At 45.9% G+C, this 20,781-nt stretch overlaps 1 protein-coding gene across 2 annotated transcripts in view; it reads left to right on the forward strand.

Moving 5' to 3' along the window:
* hip1 (huntingtin interacting protein 1) overlaps positions 1 to 20,781 on the forward strand; it is a 42,088-nt gene that overhangs the window by 16,663 nt on the left and 4,644 nt on the right. For both annotated transcript variants that reach the window (XM_079731571.1, XM_079731572.1), the window contains exons 6-28: positions 253 to 329; positions 1,249 to 1,310; positions 2,588 to 2,728; positions 3,152 to 3,209; positions 3,593 to 3,668; positions 4,119 to 4,262; positions 5,264 to 5,361; positions 5,484 to 5,556; positions 5,710 to 5,893; positions 7,259 to 7,347; positions 10,416 to 10,532; positions 11,242 to 11,343; positions 12,625 to 12,819; positions 13,336 to 13,483; positions 15,209 to 15,295; positions 15,631 to 15,738; positions 16,134 to 16,270; positions 17,524 to 17,634; positions 18,008 to 18,066; positions 18,738 to 18,831; positions 18,925 to 19,025; positions 19,314 to 19,419; positions 20,650 to 20,773. In XM_079731571.1, coding sequence (XP_079587697.1) covers positions 253 to 329; positions 1,249 to 1,310; positions 2,588 to 2,728; positions 3,152 to 3,209; positions 3,593 to 3,668; positions 4,119 to 4,262; positions 5,264 to 5,361; positions 5,484 to 5,556; positions 5,710 to 5,893; positions 7,259 to 7,347; positions 10,416 to 10,532; positions 11,242 to 11,343; positions 12,625 to 12,819; positions 13,336 to 13,483; positions 15,209 to 15,295; positions 15,631 to 15,738; positions 16,134 to 16,270; positions 17,524 to 17,634; positions 18,008 to 18,066; positions 18,738 to 18,831; positions 18,925 to 19,025; positions 19,314 to 19,419; positions 20,650 to 20,773 — 2,491 coding nt within the window. The remainder of the gene's footprint in view (positions 1 to 252; positions 330 to 1,248; positions 1,311 to 2,587; positions 2,729 to 3,151; positions 3,210 to 3,592; positions 3,669 to 4,118; positions 4,263 to 5,263; positions 5,362 to 5,483; positions 5,557 to 5,709; positions 5,894 to 7,258; positions 7,348 to 10,415; positions 10,533 to 11,241; positions 11,344 to 12,624; positions 12,820 to 13,335; positions 13,484 to 15,208; positions 15,296 to 15,630; positions 15,739 to 16,133; positions 16,271 to 17,523; positions 17,635 to 18,007; positions 18,067 to 18,737; positions 18,832 to 18,924; positions 19,026 to 19,313; positions 19,420 to 20,649; positions 20,774 to 20,781) is intronic.

Here is a 20,781-nt window from a genome sequence, read left to right on the forward strand (position 1 = left end):
TGCACTTTAGACGTCATCTCGACAAACTACCGCTGCGCAGAGAGACAAGCACTGCAAGCAAAAATGTGCACAACTACAAATTTGGGCTTGAGCAAAAAGCACATTTTAATAAACGGCTCTCATTTCAACATAAGATTGTTATTATTTTGTGTGTTGCACCCAGTTGCACCTGTGTTCCCAAACCGATGTAATTACAGATTACTTTATTTTGTTGAGCAGAAAAAGTTGTTGAAAAACTGTTGTTTCTTCCAGAACCCCCGTTTCCCAGGCAACCTGCAGATGTCCAACAGACAACTCGATGAGGCGGGAGAGAATGACGTTAACAACTTGTGAGTTGTTTTTTTATTTTGCTTCTTGTTTTGGTCCCGGTTATAGCCTGTGGCTGCGATGATGGCCAAGCTCCAATCCGGCTCTTATTCGAGTCAAACATTTCTTTATTGCCTCAGTCTAGGTAAAATAAATATCAAATGCTCTACTGTTCTAGGGCCTGCAATCATAACAGCGTGTTTACATGTGAACTGTAGTTTGATTGCTCAGAGGAATCGGTTTATGAACATAAATTGATTGGCTTTGACATGTACTTGTGATCATGGAAAAGCTCAGTTTACACAATGGTTGAATTTCATCCATTAAGGTGAGCAAAGTTCAGACCTCTGGCATTGTTATTCTGTCTTGGAAAAGGGCCGTGCATGCGGCTTGTTTTGGATTTGGATTTGGTCAAGTTTCAGTGTTTGTTCTTTGTCTGTGAAAGTGTCTTGCTCTTTCACAAACAAGTACAGTAAAACCGCTCTCTGTTTTGCTCTTAATGCCGTCTACATACATGACCATTGCTATAGTCCCCGATGTGTTTGCTTAAGCCTACTATATCTAGATATATTGAAATATATGTCAGACAAACACAGACCTGAATCTGTCTTTGTGTGAGTGAACCTGCTCTTAAAATAGGAGGCATCCTGGGAGAATGAGTTGAAGCATTCCTCCCTTCATGGAGGGAAACACTGAGAGGGGTTTCCAGTCAGGCGACCCTACGACGGATCCAGACCCAACCTTCCTATTCTTAGCCACTTGTTTAGAAGCATTCTTAGCCTGGGAGCCATCGAGGGGCTTTTTCGGTTTTTCGTCATTGTGATGGGGAAGTGGGAGTAGCAAATGAGCCGAAACATGATGTGATCGTTATTTTAGTTTTGGCTGTGTTACACCCTCTTCTCCTCGTGATGCTATGCCCTCCATCTTCTTCCCCTCCTCCAGTTTCCAGCTGACAGTGGAGATGTTTGACTACCTGGAGCTGGAGCTTAACCTTTTTCTTGGCGGTAAGTTATGCTCTGCTCAGCTCGTCCCTGTAAGCCCACCCACCCCCCCGCTGTGCGCAAGGCTTATGCAGGGAAGGACATAATGAAGAGATGATGATAATGAAACACACAGGCACGCCGCATGCGCACACACACACACACACACACACACACTGTCTTTCCAAAGACTCTCCCTAAATAGATACACCCAAATAATCAGGACTTATTGTCACACACACACACACACACACACACACACACACACACACACACACACACACACACACACACAAGCAAGCTGTACTTTCACAGGGCACTCCCAAAAGAGATGTGGCCACTCGTGCAGAAGGAAGAGGAACACGTTTTGTGTATAAAAAGACATCCGTACCCAAGAGCACACCAAAATGAGTAGGGATGTCTACACCAGCATCCTCTTACACTGTGGCTTAGTACACTGTGGTATAGTTACTAAGAGGTGGTATTCAGGTCACCAGGATACGTTGGTCACATATGGCAGCCATTTCCATTTTTATTGGTCACACAAGGTCCTCATCACCATCACCGTCATCAGACCAAAAACAAACTGAGCTCATACACAAAACAGCCTGGAAATGGGTTCACACGCTGTAAACAAATACTAATTGTAATATTGTTTGAGTGTATTAAAAAAAGCTCAACATGTTTGTTAAGTTGCATGATTACATTTCTAACCACTATAGGGCCGAGAGTATGTGGTAACTTCCATCCATGATGCATGACGTAACCGTTTCAGTGTGGTGTGGATACATTTTGTGGATAAACAGTGCAAAAAAAAACAGCCTGTTATATTGCTGCACATCGTTGTGTTAGTAGGACAGTAAATCATATGTTTTGGCATGATATTAGGTGGTCTTAACTGAAGCAAGTAACCAGTTGCATCGAGTCTCAACAAAAGGCTGAAAACTTGCTTCTTCCTTCCTCACTTCTTCATTTTTAGCTGCTCTGTGTGTGTGTGTGTATGTGTGCGTGTGCGTGTGTGTGAGTGTGTGTGTGCGTGTGTCTGTTAGCCGGAAACCACACCTCACTGTGTGTCTAGAAAGCCTGGTACTGTGATGAAGAGAGGGAAAATAAGTGGTGTAATGATTAAAGAGTTGGCTGTGGGGGGGGGGGAGTCAGACATCCCTGTTAATGTTCAGGGTGTTGACGCCCTCTGGGTTTGGCTTCACACTCTGCCTGGGCGCTCTCTGGTCAATGAGGGCCTCTGGGCCCTTCTAAACTGTAAGTGTATCCTTTGGCCTTGTGTATTTGTGGGTGTGTAGTGTTCAGCTCCCTGGACATGTCCCGGTCGGTGTCGGTGACAGCGGCGGGCCAGTGCCGGCTGGCTCCTCTGATCCAGGTCATCCTGGACTGCAGCCACCTGTACGACTACACCGTCAAGCTGCTCTTCAAACTGCACTCCTGTAAGCGCTCTCCCTGCTGGACAAACCCTAGTACTGCTTGCGGGGCAAAAAAGCCTGGCAGAAAGAACCGTATGTCGAAAAGCGAGCATTGGAAACATCTGTTATTATTCATTAGATGTGTTAAATTAAACCTCTTCAGCTCCCCAGGGGCTCTTTAGTTCCCCTTCTAATGAGAGTCATGCAGTCATGCTTGACACTTGGCTGTTGGTCGACGGTCGACATGCACACTGATACACACCCTGAGGTTTTACAAATTTTAGACTCACAGTTGATACGCAACCCAAATTCTCAAAAGGAATCTATGGTTCTTACAACTAACGTGTGTGTGTGTGTGTGTGTGTGTGTGTGTGTGTGTGTGTGTGTGTGTGTGTGTGTGTGTGTGTGTGTGTGTGTGTGTGTGTGTGTGTGTGTGTGTGTGTGCAGGCCTGCCAGCAGACACACTCCAGGGCCACAGAGACCGTTTCCAGGAGCAGTTTAAGAAGTGAGTTACCCCAGCAGACACACACACTCTGACGGGGGCGTCCATCACGCTCTACGCCTGGCTCAAACTCTGTAACACCGCTGGAATTAATTGTCCTGTCCACGGCCCAATGCTGCCGTTTAATACCTTCACATTACTCTTCTTCTTTTTTCTCTCATCCCTCCCCTAAATGAGCACTTCTCAGATGTTGTATATCAATTCAAAAATTGTGTTGATATTCAATTGTATCAAAAGACAAATAATACATTCAGAGGAAAAAAGACTTGTCAAATATTATAATTGCATAATAAAAAAGTGTTGATAATACACTTGAATAATAAATGTTAAATACGTTTATCAAATGAGGCACGGTACATATTGTTCTCAACTTGAATCCTTTCCAGGTTAAAGAGTCTGTTCTACCGCTCCAGTAACCTGCAGTACTTTAAGAAGCTCATCCAGATCCCACAGTTACCGGAGGTGAGAGAACATCTGCCTCATCGTTCTCTGTCTTCACCCTGCCTCTATCCAGATGTTGGAGAGGCTGAACCCCTGGGAAAGGTCCCCGGGGGGCTGTAGACCTTTCAGTTGACCTTTTCATTCTTCCTATCTACAGACTATTTCTGTACATAATACTTTTTCGTATTTTTTTTTTATATCATTCATTATGAAAATGTAGAAATTGTGGTTCATAATATGTATTGGTGTTATTTGATTGATCAAAGTTAATTGTTTCAAACTTCTCCATCCAAACCAGCATAAAACATTCATATATGTATTTATCTCTTATTACATGTCATACAATAACAAGGTACTTGCAAAGCTTGAGCATTATTAATGACTAACTATAGTTATTTCTCACTGCTATTGTTACTAAAGGTTAACTTACTAAAGGTTAGACGGTCTGCTTCCTGTCTCTCTCCCCGCCAGAACCCTCCCAACTTCCTGCGTGCGTCGGCGCTCTCGGAGCACATCAGTCCGGTGGTGGTGATCCCGGCCGAGTCCTCCTCCCCAGAGTCCGAACACGTGGTGGAGACAGAGGACCTGGTGGACATGGAAGTCCCCTCACAGCCGGTCAGCCTCACAACAACTCACTGCTATGACTCAGCCACTCAGGGGTTAAAGGGGCCGTAGGTCAGAGTTACATTTAGCAAGAGAGTCTGAAGAATAGAACCGAATAGATCACGCAACTGTGATTTAGAGGAAACCCCTATTCTCCACATCATGAGGTGGGTAAGTTGGAAAGTCAGCTCAGGAAGAGGGCAGTCATGCTACCTACAACTTCTCACATTCAGATTCTGTAAGATATTTGGGGGAAACAAACCGTGTGTTAGGCATCCATACCAGTGAGGATCAGTTCCTTAGAGGTGCGGAGGGGATTGGCCACCACCTGGCTCTCATGTAGTCACTGCACTGAAATACGGACCGCATTTTCTACTCCATACTATTCATAGCTGCGTCCTGGGGCAATACAAAGTTGAACCCTCATGTATGGCGTTTTAGTTTGAGTCGGTTGTTGTTCACTAATGAACTACTGCAGGACTCAAGCCAACCGACCTAATGATGTCAAACTCTGCATTAGGACAAGATGGCGTTTAACTCGTTTGAAAAATGTAGTTCTGAATACTTATTATCTTTAATCCAGTTTCTATGAGGGTGTTTAACCTAGGAGCTATAGAGTGGGAAATGATCTTGTAAATGATGCTTACTATGCCTAGTGTTTAATTTCTGCTTTAAACTATGTAGTCAGATAAATAAGCGAGTAAGTAGCAGACGCCAACTTTAAATGAAGTAATGGTATTGATGTGCGGAAGATATTTGGACACCAGGTTAAACTGCTGATCCACTGCAGCCTTATAAGCCCTTCTTGTAGTGCAGCTGAGGTTTGCTTAGAGGAGTAGCTTTGGAGTTCACTTCATACCCTCTGGTGGTCAGGAATCATTCAGTGCACATTGGAATCAAACGACAACATAAATTCAAGATGAAATCCTTTTACTATACTCCACTTCACTTGTTGGTTCATGTACTTATTTGTACATGTCTTGAAAGCCTGAATATATTTTTGTTATTGGTAGGCTGCTGTTGAAACCAAGTTTGATGACCTGTTTGGCACCTCGGCCGCTACGGACCCCTTCAACTTCAACAGCCAGAACGGCCTGCGCAAGGACGAGAAGTAAGGCTGGGCGACAAGTGACACGATGGGACTGGTGTGTCAGAGGGTAACAATATGCTCCACATTCTCTTTCATTATTTTAATGGTGTGTGTGTCTCTGTGTGTGTGTCTGTGTGTTCCAGAGACCGCCTGATTGATCAGCTGACCAGGGAGATCCAGGCCCTTAAGGATGAGCTGGAGTCTTTTAGACTGGAGGTGAAGGTTAAAAAAAATCCAAACATTCTTTCTCCCAATATCGATTTTGGTTTCATTAGTCAACTCACAACCGTTGCCTTGTCATCCCTTCCTCCCTACCTTCCTCCCTACCTTCCTCCCTCCCTCGCTCCCTCCGTCCGTCCGTCCGTCAAGAGTGGCCGCCTGTGCCAGGCGCTGCGGGGGCGTGTCAACGAGCTGGAGGCGGAGCTGGCGGAGCAGAGTCACCTGAGGATGCAGGCGTCGGGGGAGAGCGAGTTCCTGCGGGCGGAGCTGGATGACCTGCGGCGCGTCAGGGAGGACACGGAGAAGGAGCAGCGCAGCCTCACCGAGATCGAGAGTAAGCCCGTTCACCCGGAACGCCGGCGTTCCTTCAGTGATGTTTTTACCCACGGCATTAAAAGGATAAGATAGTGGCGCTGAATGGGACTGTACACATACAATGCAAATACCCTTTTTTGCGAGAGCTACTTTCATTTGAAACAGCTCTAGCCTGCTAGTAAACCAGTTTAACCAATCACATTCGGGTACCTTTTTCATATCACCCTGGTCACTGTACATGTTGCAGGAAACCTATTTATGTTTGTGGCACACACCTCTTTAGGCATCTATAGAGGTAAACTACATTCATTCATAGACCTATAATTATCGCCTTTGGTTATATCATTTTAACAGCATTCGGTACTACAATTCCATTTTTACTTGCACTGTGGTACATGAATATATGTTGTGGTACATGAATATAAGATTTGTTATGGACAACAACCTCAGCAAGAGTTATATTCGACTTTTAGCTATCCAACATAGAAAAAACCTCAAATAATGGAGACACACCCATTTATCATAATTCCCCTCATTTGTGGACGGGGGCACTCTATTTTACACATGGATTAAAGAGTGAAAATCCATTATAATTTAATCCTCTACATAGGATATTTTGATGAAAGGATGGAGCATAAGCTTGCCTACACTAGGCTAGTGTAGGCAAGGTGAACATTACCTGGCATCCATCTGTCTTTATCACTGGTGCCTTCTACTTCTACAAAACCATACACATTTACTCTGTAACTGATAACGCAAACTGATTTTACTCAGTTTTTCCCGCTTTTTCATGATGTCCATTCGTTGCCTCATTATAAGTACCTTTAGGAGGAGACGTGAGTCCCTTGATGTTGTATACAGGGTTCTCCCTGGTCAGGGGATTACTTGAAATTCAGGGCACTTTCTCATGTATTAAGTCAGCCTACAAGCCTTGATCCGAGCCAGCCAGCCATGCATGTCTGGATGTCTGCATGTCCCGTTCAGTGGATGGCTGTGGAAATATGATATATATTATTCACCAGAAAATGATGAGTCGTTATATTAAGGGGTTTAGTTTGAGCTGAGGGGGTCTTTCAATAGATCATAAGAAGGTTATATTTTTTGTCAGGGAAAATAAGTGCATTTTACATTGACAGTATACATGGGAGGGGGAAGGATACTATCCCAAACTCCGAAGTCGAAAGGTTCCAGGTTCGATCCCCAACATCCTTAGTCTACCCATTGGCTTCCTTAAATAACCGGGCTAAGATGCCAGTCCCCCCTACTTGCTAATTAATGACCAGTATCTGTATTCACTCTTAAGTTACTACAACCTTTCAACCCGCGTCGTCAGTGGTTACCTCTTTATCTTACTAACCCGTTTTTGTCTCTTCTCTTCCCCCAGAAAAAGCCCAGGCTAATGAGCAGCGCTACACCAAGCTGAAGGAGAAATACACAGGCCTCGTCCAGAGCCACGCAGAGCTGCTCCGAAAGGTGTGTGTCCTTTTCTTTTTGGTGCTCAACTTTGCAATTTCCATATCCACATAAATTGGTGAAATCTTTTCGAACCCTGTAGCTGCCCTGATTCTCTTGGATTGTGTGTGTGTTCAAAGGTCCCATGGCATGAAAATCAAGTAATGAGGTTTTCTTGAGCATTATTATCCTACTCCCCCTTTGAAAAATAAAAGCTCAGATGCTCCGATTTCGAATTTGGCCCCATGTGTCGTCATAAGGGGCCAAGTTACCTCCCTTTTTTCTGCCTTGCCCGGCCAGAGAATTTGGCACGCTACGACTGTGCGAGCGCTGTGTGTGTGTGTGTGTGTGTGTGTGTGTGTGTGTGTGTGTGTGTGTGTGTGTGTGTGTGTGTGTGTGTGTGTGTGTGTGTGTGTGTGTGTGTGTGTGTGTGTGTGTGTGTGTGTGTGTGTGTGTGTGTGTGTGTGTGTGTGTGTGTACAAACACTGTAACGCAAGTGTTGTACACTTCTTTGTTATTTGGATAACCGTTCTGCTGTTGGTGTCGGGTTCTCTGACATCTCAGGTATTTTTACAACGAGACTCGTAGTGGGGGTTATCTCAGCCGCGGTTAAGAAGGAATTGGGGGGAAAGGAACTTTGGCTTTGACTCCCTAAAGTACATGAACCCCAACATGGAGGAGAAAGTGTTTGTTGACCGCGATTGTCCCCCGCTGGAGCCCCGCTGCCGAGGCACCATCCCTTTCTCCTCCATGTCGCGGTACAGTCTACTTCAGATCAGGGATGGAAATTAACACCCGCCACACGCCATTTGCGGTTGGACTTGTATGGTGGCGGGTAAATTGTGTCACTTCACCCGCCACTGTGTCGGGTAATACTTTCTTTGGCATATTTAATACATTCGTCATACGGCGCTGCACAGTTCCACAACCATTACTGTCAACATCCGGCGCCCTTCTTCTTCTACGCCTCTTTTGCTGAACTGCGACATTCTGTATATATTTAATAAGAGATGGCGAACATCGGACAGTGGGCTACACCGTGACCGGCTGGTGTTTGACGGGACGAGCCAGACAATGTTCTGTGCTCTCTGTCGTAAACATGCTTCTGATGGCCACAGGTCCAATAGTTTTGTGAGTGGGACACAAAACCTAAAATTGGAAGCCGTGAAGGACCACGAGTCCTCAAAAAGTTACCTTCACGTTTTGAAAATTGCCAAGGGAAAATCAGCGCCCGAAACCACGACAGCGATGAGGACGCTCGTTAGCCTCCAAACAGCCCAGCTTGATACTATTTCGAAATGCACACGCAATTTCTAAAAATGGAAGGCCATTTCAAGACTTCGAATGGCGCTGCACGTAAGTTATTATTTTATTTTCTATTAGGCCTAATGCAATAGTTTGTTGCTGTCGAAAAACTAGCATGTTGGGTAACCTTAGAGTTCTGCTCACTTGTTTGGCAAACAGCTGCTTTCTGTCAGTCTGGTCAAAACAGATGTCAAGTGTGTGTGCTAAGACGTAGGGCTGTCCCGAATACCATTTTACAGGCTACTCGTTGGATATTCCGAGCGAGTATTCCAATACTCGTTCAAAAACAACATTAATAATTGAACAGTAAAAAAGTCGGAGTTTCTTACTTTGCTGTTCCGTTCCAAATCAGCTGTCATCTGTGCCATCGTAGCCCTTACAGGAGCTTATCAATTCATCCCGTAACATGCATATAAATCCATACAAAGATCCAATGTTTAGTCGTTTGTGTCCATATTAAATCCGTCATTGATCAGGTATTCCTTTGACAAAAGCCAGTCTGTGAATGCGCAATAACAGGGTTGCATAGCGAACGTACACAAACAGATACGCTAACGAGTTCCTATATATATATATATAGTTTAATGTATTCTGACATTTTTCAATGTGTCTTGCACTTATTAAGTCATTGTTTCTTGTTCTTGTTTCTTCATGGCCTGTTTTCAAATGTTTAATTTCGAATGCATAGGCAGAGTATGAGTCTTCCTATACCGAGAGGATACATCTGTTGCATTATAGGGGCAGATTTCATTATACATCCGGTTGAATTGAAGAAATTAAAAGGCCAGTACACTGAAAAAACAAATGTTCCTATTGACTTATGATGGTGTAGCCATGTTGTTTTATTGTTAATATGTCAATTTGTTTTTTATTGAAAATACTTTGTATAGATGAATTATCCCCAAACTTGTCATCGTAACACCTTTGAAATAAACATGACCTAACATGGCAGATACCTGTGTATTGTTTATCATATGCGGTAAGAGTGTAACATTTTCAACTCAGTTCCTTGGTAGCACCTACTTACAGTAAATGATGTGTATGAAAAACACTTTTCTTATCTATTGTTACTATTATATTGTTTAAAATGTCCGCATATATTAAAAAATATATATAGCATATAAAAAGTGGCTGGTAAAAAAGATGAGTGGCTGGTAGATTTTTAAATCTACCTGCCACAGTGGCTGGTGGGCAAAAAAGTTAATTTCCATCTCTGCTTCAGATTGGTATGGAAGTGGAAGAACCAGAGACGTCGGAGAACCCGACGCAGTCGTTTGAGATTCATAATATCGTCTGGAGGCGCACACAGCTTTTGGCCGTGATGATATATATGATATGATATAGATATCTATGTATAATATGATGTTATTTAGATATAGAGCTCCAGGACTCCCGCCGGAGAACTTGGAGTGTTCTAGAATATTTACAGAACACGGCCAAAAGCTGTGTGCGCCTCGTCATTGTGATACAGCCACTGTAAACACGAGCACATGGTACCATGGCAGCAAGCTGCTCAGGGCCACACCCCCACCCTCCACCTTGACCCGCCTCTGAAAAACGGAACGTTTGTGGAGAGCTCATTGTGGTACTGGCTCGTAGCGGCTGTAATTCTGCACCAAGGCTGAATTTCTTGAACATCTTCAAGTACTGTTTTAGGGGCCCTCTAACTGCTATATAAAAGCATTCATAAAGTAGCATGCCACGGGACCTTTGAGTATAACCAGCCCTGTTCTCACACCTGTGTGTGTGTGTGTGTGTGTGTGTGTGTGCGCGCGTGTGTGTAGAACGCGGAGGTGACCCGGCAGATGACGGTGGCACGGGCTGCGCAGGATGAGGTAGAGGAGGTGAAGAAGGAGATGCAGGAGGTGGTGAAGGCTACCCAGGAGGCTTCAAACACACAGGTAGAGAGACACAGGTAGAGAGAGGGAGAGAGGGAGTGGACCCGGAGTCACAGCTGCCTCTCAACGGGACACTTACTGCTCTGACAATGGGAATGCTTAATGGCCTGCAGATGACAAGCCTCCTTTTACTCTCAGCCTCTTTTTTTGATCCTTCTTTTTATTCGCTATTGAGCACACACTGAAATTTAACTTAATTTGGCCCCGCTGTCAATGTGATGAAACACACATAAGGATTGTTTCCAGTCTATTTGGAGACGTCGGTGACAATCAATCACTAAACCACTCGGTTCATTGTCACTTTCCATGCAAAATGAATGGCAGACATGACCTGCCACGTTGGGCGACGTCGGTAGAAGTGTTTAGCTACCTTATAACATGACCTCGTTTAGCAGGTTTGGTATTACAAAGTGGCGATTACCTCCATTCTTAATCCACAACCCAACATATTGTGTCTATTGTGAAACGGGGGGGTTGATAGTGGAGTGGCTCGGCATTCCCAGCGTTAAAGTTGACCTTCTACCCCCATATACCCTACATATTTTCTGTAAGCATCCTTGGGAAAGATGCCTTAAGACAGCCATACCGGCTCCTTAACGCCTGAGGTAATTACTGTAAAGGCAGTTTGGATAAACGGCGTCCGTAACTGGTTATAGAAGCAGTAAATGAGGAGGCCCATCTGAAAGGACATGTCCTCTGTCATTCTCCCCAGGAGCAGCAGCAGCTGGAGCAGCTGCAGGAGCTCCAGAGAGAGCTGGTCTCCAGCAGGGTGGAGCTGGACACCCTGAAGACCACCATGACGTCCTCACAGCAGGTGAGCCCCCCCGGTCCTCTCCCCTGCCTCTCCGTCCCTCTCAGCCTTCTCAGATACCGTCATGCCGCAAAAGAATTTGACACTTGTCAAAGAGGTCAAATGACACATGTCAAGTCGAATGCTATTTGTTTAAACAGCTTTTTAATATTTGCACAAAGCCTTTTTTTCGTTTGGAGAAATTACACACTAGAACAATATGCAGCGTAGTTGTGGTGGTTTAATTCAAGCTACCCCTCTCTCTCTCTTCCTCTCTTCCTGCATTGGTCCTCATCCTCGTATGACAAGCCTTAACTGAACAGGGGATTAAAAGCATTAATAACTTATGCAAGCGCATGAAAACCCATAAACCTCTAAAACCACCACAGACCCGATGTTTTCCCCAAACAAAAATCTGGGCCATTGCTATAAACTACTTTTTGTCTCCATTAACATTTCATGAAGACGCCATCAACCGGCATCTGTTGTCCAACCTAGCTATTAAATAATGCTTTCTGGACACTGAGAACTCCCAGCATGCTCGGCTCATCCGCTCCTCCTCAACGGCTCACAGATTGAACTGCATGCGAAGCGAGCTGATGAACCAAATGCCTTTTTCGAAGGGTTGCACTGAAACAATAGCAGCCAGACAGACTACGTCAGTGGGCGGATGGAAACCGTGGCTCTTTCACACAATAGCCATTTAAAAGTGGCACATGTGTAGGTGTGTAGTGTGGCTTGACAGTCCTCAAACCTTCCATGAATCAGACCGCTGGTAGGAGATGTGGCATTGACAGGAAAATTTACATCCCTCTCCTTCCCTCCCTCCCTCCTCCCAGCCCTATCAATCAGCCACCACTTGTCAACCCCCCCCCCCTTCTTCCCGCTCTGCTCTATCTCTTTGATCTGCTTCCTGCCTGCCACCTGGCTCCAGCTGCTGTCTTGATTCTGTCTGCTAACAAGCTCTCAACGACAGACCTGGGGGCACGCTTCTTCTTCCACATCACCCACTTTCTGTTTTATTTTGGGGATTGTATTTTGTGGATCTGTCACAAGGTCTCGGTTACAAAAAAATAGTATTTTCGTATATACTTAAGGATAATTCCGCACTTTTTTTTGGGAAGGGGCGAATTTTCCAAAGAATTTCCAAAGAATTTCCCAATATGGAAAGAAATGGTATCACTGATATTCAGACTGTTTTTAATTTTGAGTCTTTATGCGAGATGCCTTGGGGGACAAACAAAATGCCACAAAAGCCCTCTCCTCTAATGACTGACTGCCCCTCCCCTTCCTGTTCCCCTCCAGTCGAGTGAAGCCCTGAGTGTGCAGCTGTCCACCCTGGAGACCGAGAAGACGCAGCTCGCCCAGTCCCTCACCACAAAGGAGGCGGAGCTCACTACCCTGGGGGAGGAGCTACAGCAGGCTCAGAGCTCACTGGCCAGCGAAAGGGAGAGTGGGGTGAAGACGGCAGAGTCTCTCCAGAACCAACTGAACGAGAAGGTAGGTTTAGCTTTGAACGTGTAATCAGCTGGTTTAACTGACACAGCTTTTGGTTTTGCCAAGGTTTTTATAAGAGTAGTGTTTGTTAATAATATAGCGTTTCATATGAAAGTGTAAATAGTGGGTTACGATTCGAGGGTTGCCATATAACACGTTATAAACCGAAATGAAACACACTTTTACAAACAAAATTGTCTACAACATCACTGATTACATCAGTCACACACACGACAGTACGAAAAAAGTATCACAAAGTCAGAGTGGGTCGTAACCATGGGGATAACATACCCCCCTCCTCCCCAAAACTCTCAACCCAAAACACTTTTATCTTCTTCAAATCTTCAAATTCCAGGTTAAGCTGTGGCTTTGCTTACACTTGAAAGAAAGGTATTGGTTCAAAGCCATAAACAAACTTTATGTCTGTGAATGTGTTCATTGTTTCGTCCCATTGTAGGCGATATGAAACTTGCTATAAAGTTAGATCTAAATAAACGTGTTTGTGCCTGGATTCCCCAGGAAAGCCGAGAGCAGGCCCTTGAGGGCGAGCTGGGGGCGTCCCGCTGGGCCAGTGTCCAGGGGGCCGTGCTGGAGGCAGAGAAGATCATCCAGGACTCCCTGCTCCAGATCCATCACCCGGCCCACCTCAGCTGCACCAGCTCTGCAGGTAGGAGAGACCTCTCCCCAAGATCCATGTATGATCCTTAGTGGGTGTGATTGGAGAAAGAGTCGTGGATCTTAAGAGTTGCTGGATCCAACACCTGCTGCCTGGATAAGTCACTAAGGACATTTTATGTCAGCAACTGACCCTTAGCTCCGATCCAAAGAGGAAGCAAAAATAAAATGTATACAATTGTGTGTGTCTCAGTGGAGGCTTCTCCAGTGAGGAGAGGGAGGAAGATCCTCCTTAACATTGTTGAGAATAAAAAATGTAGATTGCCCAGACTACTGTAATGAATTAATGCCCTTAAATATGACAACTTTAATGCCTTTGTATATGTAATGTTTGTTTCCCTGGGTAAAAGGACATTAGCACCTCTGATTGCCTATTGAAAACTACTGTAGGGAGGACGTTCCTCCCTCAGCCTCCATTGACTCCCATTCATTTCCCTGTAAGTGTTGGCGGCCGGTGAATATGGGAGAGAGGAGGAATGTCCTCCTCTGAGTGGGTGTGACTAGATAAGGGATCTGAATCGCGTCAACTTCTATTTCACGAACAGGCTGGATCCCTGGCTACACTATAAACCAATAAGCAGCAGCCCTGGCTGTGGAGCAGCCTGGAGGGAGGGGTTATCCCCTCAAGTCTAAGCTACGAGAACCAACCGACCCGCTCAGTCGTATGCCTCGTTTCCACCGAGCGGTGCGGTTCGATGCAGCCCGGTTCGCTTATATTGGTGTTTCCACCGCCAAATTTGGGCAAGGTCCCGAAATAAACGTGCTGAGCCTACATATTTTTCGACAGTCCTCTGTTGGGTTGCCAAACCGTCTGAAAGGGTGGCGAAAACAAGGAGCTATGCACGCCATTATTCTGAAATCACTTTTGGTATGACCAGGCCACTGATATCTTTGTAACACAAACAGCGAGGAGGACTGACTTGATCTATAAAGGAAGTCCCTCAATCTTAATTGACTTAACACCATGACCAACATTCTGAAACGTCCATTAACTTCCACATTTGCCTCAAACAATGTTAGGCTTACAGCCCATGTAAATAGTTGTGAGATAATGTTTCTGTTGTTCTTTTCATTGTTTGTTACTCTGACCATTCTGTTTGATATTGTGGAAAGGATGTTAGTGAATGATTCAGAGCATGATGTTTTTTAAATGGCATCAATTGTGGTTTTGTGTCTTCATTTTTCTTAAAATAATTGTAGCTGAAACTAAACAATAAACAACATAAACAAGATCTGGGCCCAATGATGGCCCAGATCTTTTTATTTAGTTTTACAAATCAAGAGTAGGCCTGATTTGACTAATTGGCTTTAAATCCTTTCCTTCTGCCCTTGTAGTCCAAGACATGCTGCCCACCATCTTTCAAAGTACAATGCTGCCACTGGTGGATTTGTATCGATTTTATTCACATAATTATCCCTCCCTGCTATTTTGTAGTTCACCAAAACACCCTGAAACAACTGAAGTCTCAAATACTTATGCCAACATACGCCACTAACAGTGCAAGCTGGCCAATGGCTACTAAGCGCGCAGTCCTTTCTCCCTCACTTTAAAAACCACCAGCCGCCACTGGTGTGTCTATATTGAGTTTACTAACAGCTATTTAAGCCTCGCTCTTCTCTCTCTCTTTATGACGGTTGTCTACGCTATGTTACTCTTTCTCGTATATTCCCTCATGCGCTCGATCTCAATCTCTCTCTCCCCCCCCTCTCCGTTTAGACTACTTGGTATCGAGATGTCAAGCCTCTCTAGACTGCATGGACAGACTGAACTCTGCCAGAGAGTCCTTCTTGGCAGACAGCACAGGTAAGAGATCCCTCCCTCCTACACCTGACCAGAGAGCGGTGTAGGTGCTGGCAGCTTGTTTAAGATAGTAAGATCCTAGTTTGGATCATTAGCATCTAAAGTGAGAACCATTCATTTGTCAAAACATGTATGGCTGTGGATATTGGTGTTTGAACCCGGAACCTTTCAGCTGGGAGAGAAACCCGCTGACCCCTAAACTAACCTGACCCCTGCATAATAAAACATTCATCGTTCATCATTCCAATGTCGAACTCCCGTCCCCGCAGAATGCGAGCAGTGGTTCATCATCCCAATCCTCATGTCTTGTTGTGTGCTGCCTGCGTGTGCTTCTGCAGGAGGCTCAGAGCTGGTGCGCGCCGTGACTCAATGTGGCCACCTGGTGGGCGACACCATCGTCCAGGGAAGCGCCACCTCTCACATGGTCCCGGTGGAGCAGGCGGAAGGTGGGTTACACATTTTGATTTGCGTTCAGATCGCTGTGTGGTTTGTACGCGTGTCGGTCCGTCGCTCTTTGAGGCAGCCGCAAACACATTGCCTCCTCATGTGTGGCCTGTTTCCGCTGACAGACCATAAATAATAAATCTGTTGGAAACTGTGTGGTGTGTCGGAACAGCCACTTCAGCTACAGCCTCCGCCCCACTGCGTGTTGTATTGAGACCGCCTTTCAGGAGGGTCAGCTGACTTATTAACAATCATAATAATGACCTACATCCTAATAGGACATCTAGTTCTAGTGTTAAGTGGAAGGTAAAACAGAGACCCCCGGTAGCCCCCATATATGTGATAACCCAATGCAGGGATGTAGAGCGTTCTCACATGCTGATGCTGTTCCCCCCAGCGCTGTCGGAGAGTGTGAAGGCGTGCGGGGCCGAGGCCCTGGCCCTTCTGGGGCCCATGCGGGAGCAGGAGACCCTGTCCTCCGCAGACGGCTCCAGGCTGCGGGACGTCCTGCAGGGCATTCTGGCCACGGCTGAGGTGAGCGGACCCACGTCTCAGAGCGGAGATGGTTCATCCCATAGAGGAGACGGTTCATCCCATAGAGGAGACGGTTCGTCCCATAGAGGACACGGTTCGTCCCATAGAGGAGACGGTTCGTCCCATAGAGGAGACAGTTCGTCCCATAGAGGTGACGGTTCGTCCCATAGAGGAGATGATTCATCCCATAGAGGAGATGGTTCGTCCCATAGAGGAGATTGTTCATCCCATAGAGGAGACGGTTCGTCCCATAGAGGAGACGGTTCGTCCCATAGAGGAGATTAGGGCTGTGCAATTAAATAAAGATTTATATCCCCTTAAAGAAATACACATAAGGTTCAAATAGAAAATAATTTCAAAATATGTATCCAGCTATATATATTTGTATGTATATATATATTTATTTATTACACAGATCTTCTCAATGCTGTGAAACGCTCCGTTCACTTGCATGGGCCCTTCACAACTTCCTGCGGTGAATTATATTTGATAATTCACCGTTGCTAAGTATAATTGACCGCTGTCAAGGAAAACAAAGGACTTTTTGCCTCTAATGACGTCTTTGGTATCACTCCGCAAGTAGACCGGTAACTTGTCAACCCCAGCGTCTTTGGTTGCTAAGCGACGTCAACGTATTTGGCGGACTATTTCTCTGCTGATCAACACTACGAATGCTGGTAACAAATAAATTGTAAAAAGACACGCCATGTGAAGTTATTTTTTCGTTTTGGCAAGTAGCCGTGTAATAAGCGGGATAATGTATAGAACGTCGCCGGTCATTATCGAAAATAAGCCCCTTCAGGGCGAAGCAAGACACCTCCGCTGCGTGTCGGTGTCCTGTTCGGTGTCCTGTCGGGGAGAATTTTTCCCGATGATGACTGGCGTTCTATACATTATCCTTTACATATATATATATATGACAGCTGGATACATATTTGTAAATTATAAATGCTAAATAAATGCATCATGTTTTAAAACTCAAATAATCTTTTTTCCGATTCCAATATTGACCAAAATAATAGTGATTATTATTTTTCTCTGGAGGAGCTGGTTCATTTCAGCGTGTTCTCTAGTTGTTTTCCTTGTGTTTGATCACTGTGCCGTTAAACTGTTCCTTCTGAGGTTCAACTATAGTCCTTCTGTTTCATGGAGCGCCAACCCTTCTCATCCCCCCTGACCTCTATGTGTCTGTGTCCCTCTTTCTTTTTCACTCACTTTTTCACTCACTCACTCACTCACACTCTGCACCTCAGAAACTGCGTCCTCGGGGTCTTGAGCTGCAGCAGGGGGAGCTGGGAGACCTGGTGGAGCAGGAAATGGCGGCGACTTCTGCCGCGGTGGAATCGGCCGCTTCCAGGATAGAGGTAGGGTGTGGGGGAGGTGTTGGAATACTTGGTTGTGAATTTTATGTACATGGCGTTGATCTCCATGTGAGCAGACAAGTGTGTGTGTGTGTGTGTGTGTGTGTGTGTGTGTGTGTGTGTGTGTGTGTGTGTGTGATGTTAGGTTAACATGCTTAGGTTACATACGTGTTTTATCCACATTGTGTGTGTGTGTGCGTGCTTGTGTAACTTAGTAATAGCGGTGTGTCTTTATGCACATGACACATTTATGCACGTGTGTGTGTGTATCGTTGTATGCGCTTGCATGGCCATGTGCGAGCATAAACCAAAGTAATTTCCTCGTTGCACCACAAAGCTCTTGGTTCACCATCTGCGGTTCTGTGCATCTCAACAGGAAATGCTGAACAAGTCCCGGGCGGTCGACACCGGTATCAAGATGGAGGTGAATGAGAGGTGAGAGTGGAGTTGGAGGAACTCATAATCATAATGAACACAGAGCATATCGGCGAGTTCACCCATGGAGTTTTATGCGATTATTACACTTTATCATGTCACCCTCATTTACCCTCTGGGATTAATTAAAGTGTATACATCTTGTCTTATTATATTCATATATTCATATTTTCATTTTTACATAATGGTTGAAACATCGTTTTGTTAACAAGCTCATCTTAAAAGGTGTTGTACGAGGTGTTTGTACGTGATATGTCCGGCGCCACAGTTACGCTGCAGGCCGGCTTTAAAGAACAGTGGGCGGGGCTGGAGGATGAAGTGTTAGTGGTGCTGTGAGTTGGGCTTTCCCCGCTGTGTGAGCAGATAATGAGCCAACAGACGCAGTCACACCGCAGAGATACATATTCACACGATCAAGGTCAGCTGCGCTCTGGTCTAAAAGGAAACAGAGGCTCTCTTCAAGGCACAGCTAGGGGATAAGGCCTTTATCTCTGAATCACCCATGGCTCTTTAGTCACACTCGTATAGCCCCCCTGGGCCCAATGATGGCCCAGATCTTTTTATTTAGTTTTACAAATCAAGAGTAGGCCTGATAAGTCTGCTTCAAATCCTTCCTTTGTAGCGGGTCCTAACTCAGTTCTATTTTGACTAAACTCTGTCGCCCCCTGCAGGATCCTGGCTTCCTGCACAGAGCTGATGCAGGCCATCAAGGCCCTGGTGCTGTCCTCCAAGGACCTGCAGAGGGACATTGTTGAGAGTGGACGGGTGAGCACAGAAACAATCGACATTCCTTTCAAAAGAGATTTTGGCCGTTCCCGTGATGGATCATCTGGCTATGTTACCTGTGTTGTTCACCAGGGGGCGGCGTCCATGAAGGAGTTCTATGTGAAGAACTCCCGCTGGACCGAGGGCCTCATCTCAGCCTCCAAGGCGGTGGGCTGGGGGGCCACAGTCATGGTGTAAGTCTGGTTACTGTGACAATGTGGACTTCTGCTATATATAGACAGTTACCGGGCAGTAGAGTTGGGGATCTGAGAGGAAGTTCTGTTCAGTTGAGTTCAGTCCTGCTGAGACAATATCTGGAAAAATAAGGATTTTATCTTGATTGATCCAGGTGAATGCGCTTATTTATGAAATATAAATAAAATATATTTAAGAAAAATAAAATAAACGAGAATTGGTGGTCTTTCTTTTGTATTATCGTTATTATTTATTAACACTGCATTTTCTACGCCCTGGTCTGGCAGAGATGCAGCAGACCTGGTGGTGCAAGGCAAGGGGAAGTTTGAGGAGCTGATGGTGTGCTCTCATGAGATCGCCGCTAGCACCGCGCAGCTAGTGGCCGCGTCCAAGGTAAGACCAGAGAGCCTGACGATCACCACCAGCTTACAACCCGACCCGAACCTCTCCTCTACACCCTGAACCTCTGCTGTACATCCTGAACCTCTCCTCTACACCCTGAACCTCTCCTCTACACCCTGAACCTCTCCTCTACACCCTGAACCTCTCCTCTGCACCCTGAACCTCTCCTCCACACCCTGAACCTCTCCTCTACACCCTGAACCTCTCCACTACACCCTGAACCTCTCCACTACACCCTGAACCTCTCCACTACACCCTGAACCTCTCCTCTACACCCTGAACCTCTGCTCTACACCCTGAACCTCTGCTCTACACCCTGAACCTCTCCACTACACCCTGAACCTCTCCTCTACACCCTGAACCTCTCCTCTACACCCTGAACCTCTCCACTACACCCTGAACCTCTCCACTACACCCTTAACCTCTCCACTACACCCTGAACCTCTCCTCTACACCCTGAACCTCTGCTCTACACCCTGAACCTCTCCTCTACACCCTGAACCTCTGCTCTACACCCTGAACCTCTCCACTACACCCTGAACCTCTCCTCTACACCCTGAACCTCTGCTCCACACCCTGAACCTCTGCTCTACACCCTGAACCTCTCCTCTACACCCTGAACCTCTCCTCCACACCCTGAACCTCTCCTCTACACCCTGAACCTCTGCTCTACACCCTGAACCTCTGCTCTACACCCTGAACCTCTCCTCTACACCCTGAACCTCTCCTCTACACCCTGAACCTCTGCTCTACACCCTGAACCTCTGCTCTATACCCTGAACCTCTCCTCTACACCCTGAACCTCTCCTCTACACCCTGAACCTCTCCTCTACACCCTGAACCTCTCCTCTACACCCTGAACCTCTCCTCTGACCCTGATTTCCATCACATCACCTCTTATTGGGTTAAAACGGGAGGACGGGACTTGGGATAACAAGGAGTGTGTTTGGAGTGGAGTCGTACATGTCATTATGGATATGAAGAAGTAAGGAAATCGGTGTGTTTGCTATCCATAAGTTACCATTTCACCTGAATATCGAGTCATTCATAAGTTGATTTGTATTAGAACTGTACTGGAACATGTATTAGAACTTTGTATTAGAACTGTAGTTACCTCACAAATCCCGAACCAGAGGATACAACTTCGACCTTTGAGAACTCTGGATGTCTCTGATTGGGACTGAAGATGACCCCCCCCTCCCCCCCCGCGCTGCTCTCCAGGTGAAGGCGGACAAGGACAGCGCCAACCTGCACCGCCTGCAGCAGGCCTCGCGAGGCGTCGCCCAGGCCACCGCCGGCGTGGTGGCCTCCACCAAGTCGGGGAAGTCTCAGATCGAGGAGACCGGTGAGCGC

Source organism: Pollachius pollachius (genome assembly GCF_949987615.1).
Source record: "Pollachius pollachius genome assembly, chromosome: 3".
NCBI lineage: Eukaryota > Metazoa > Chordata > Actinopteri > Gadiformes > Gadidae > Pollachius > Pollachius pollachius.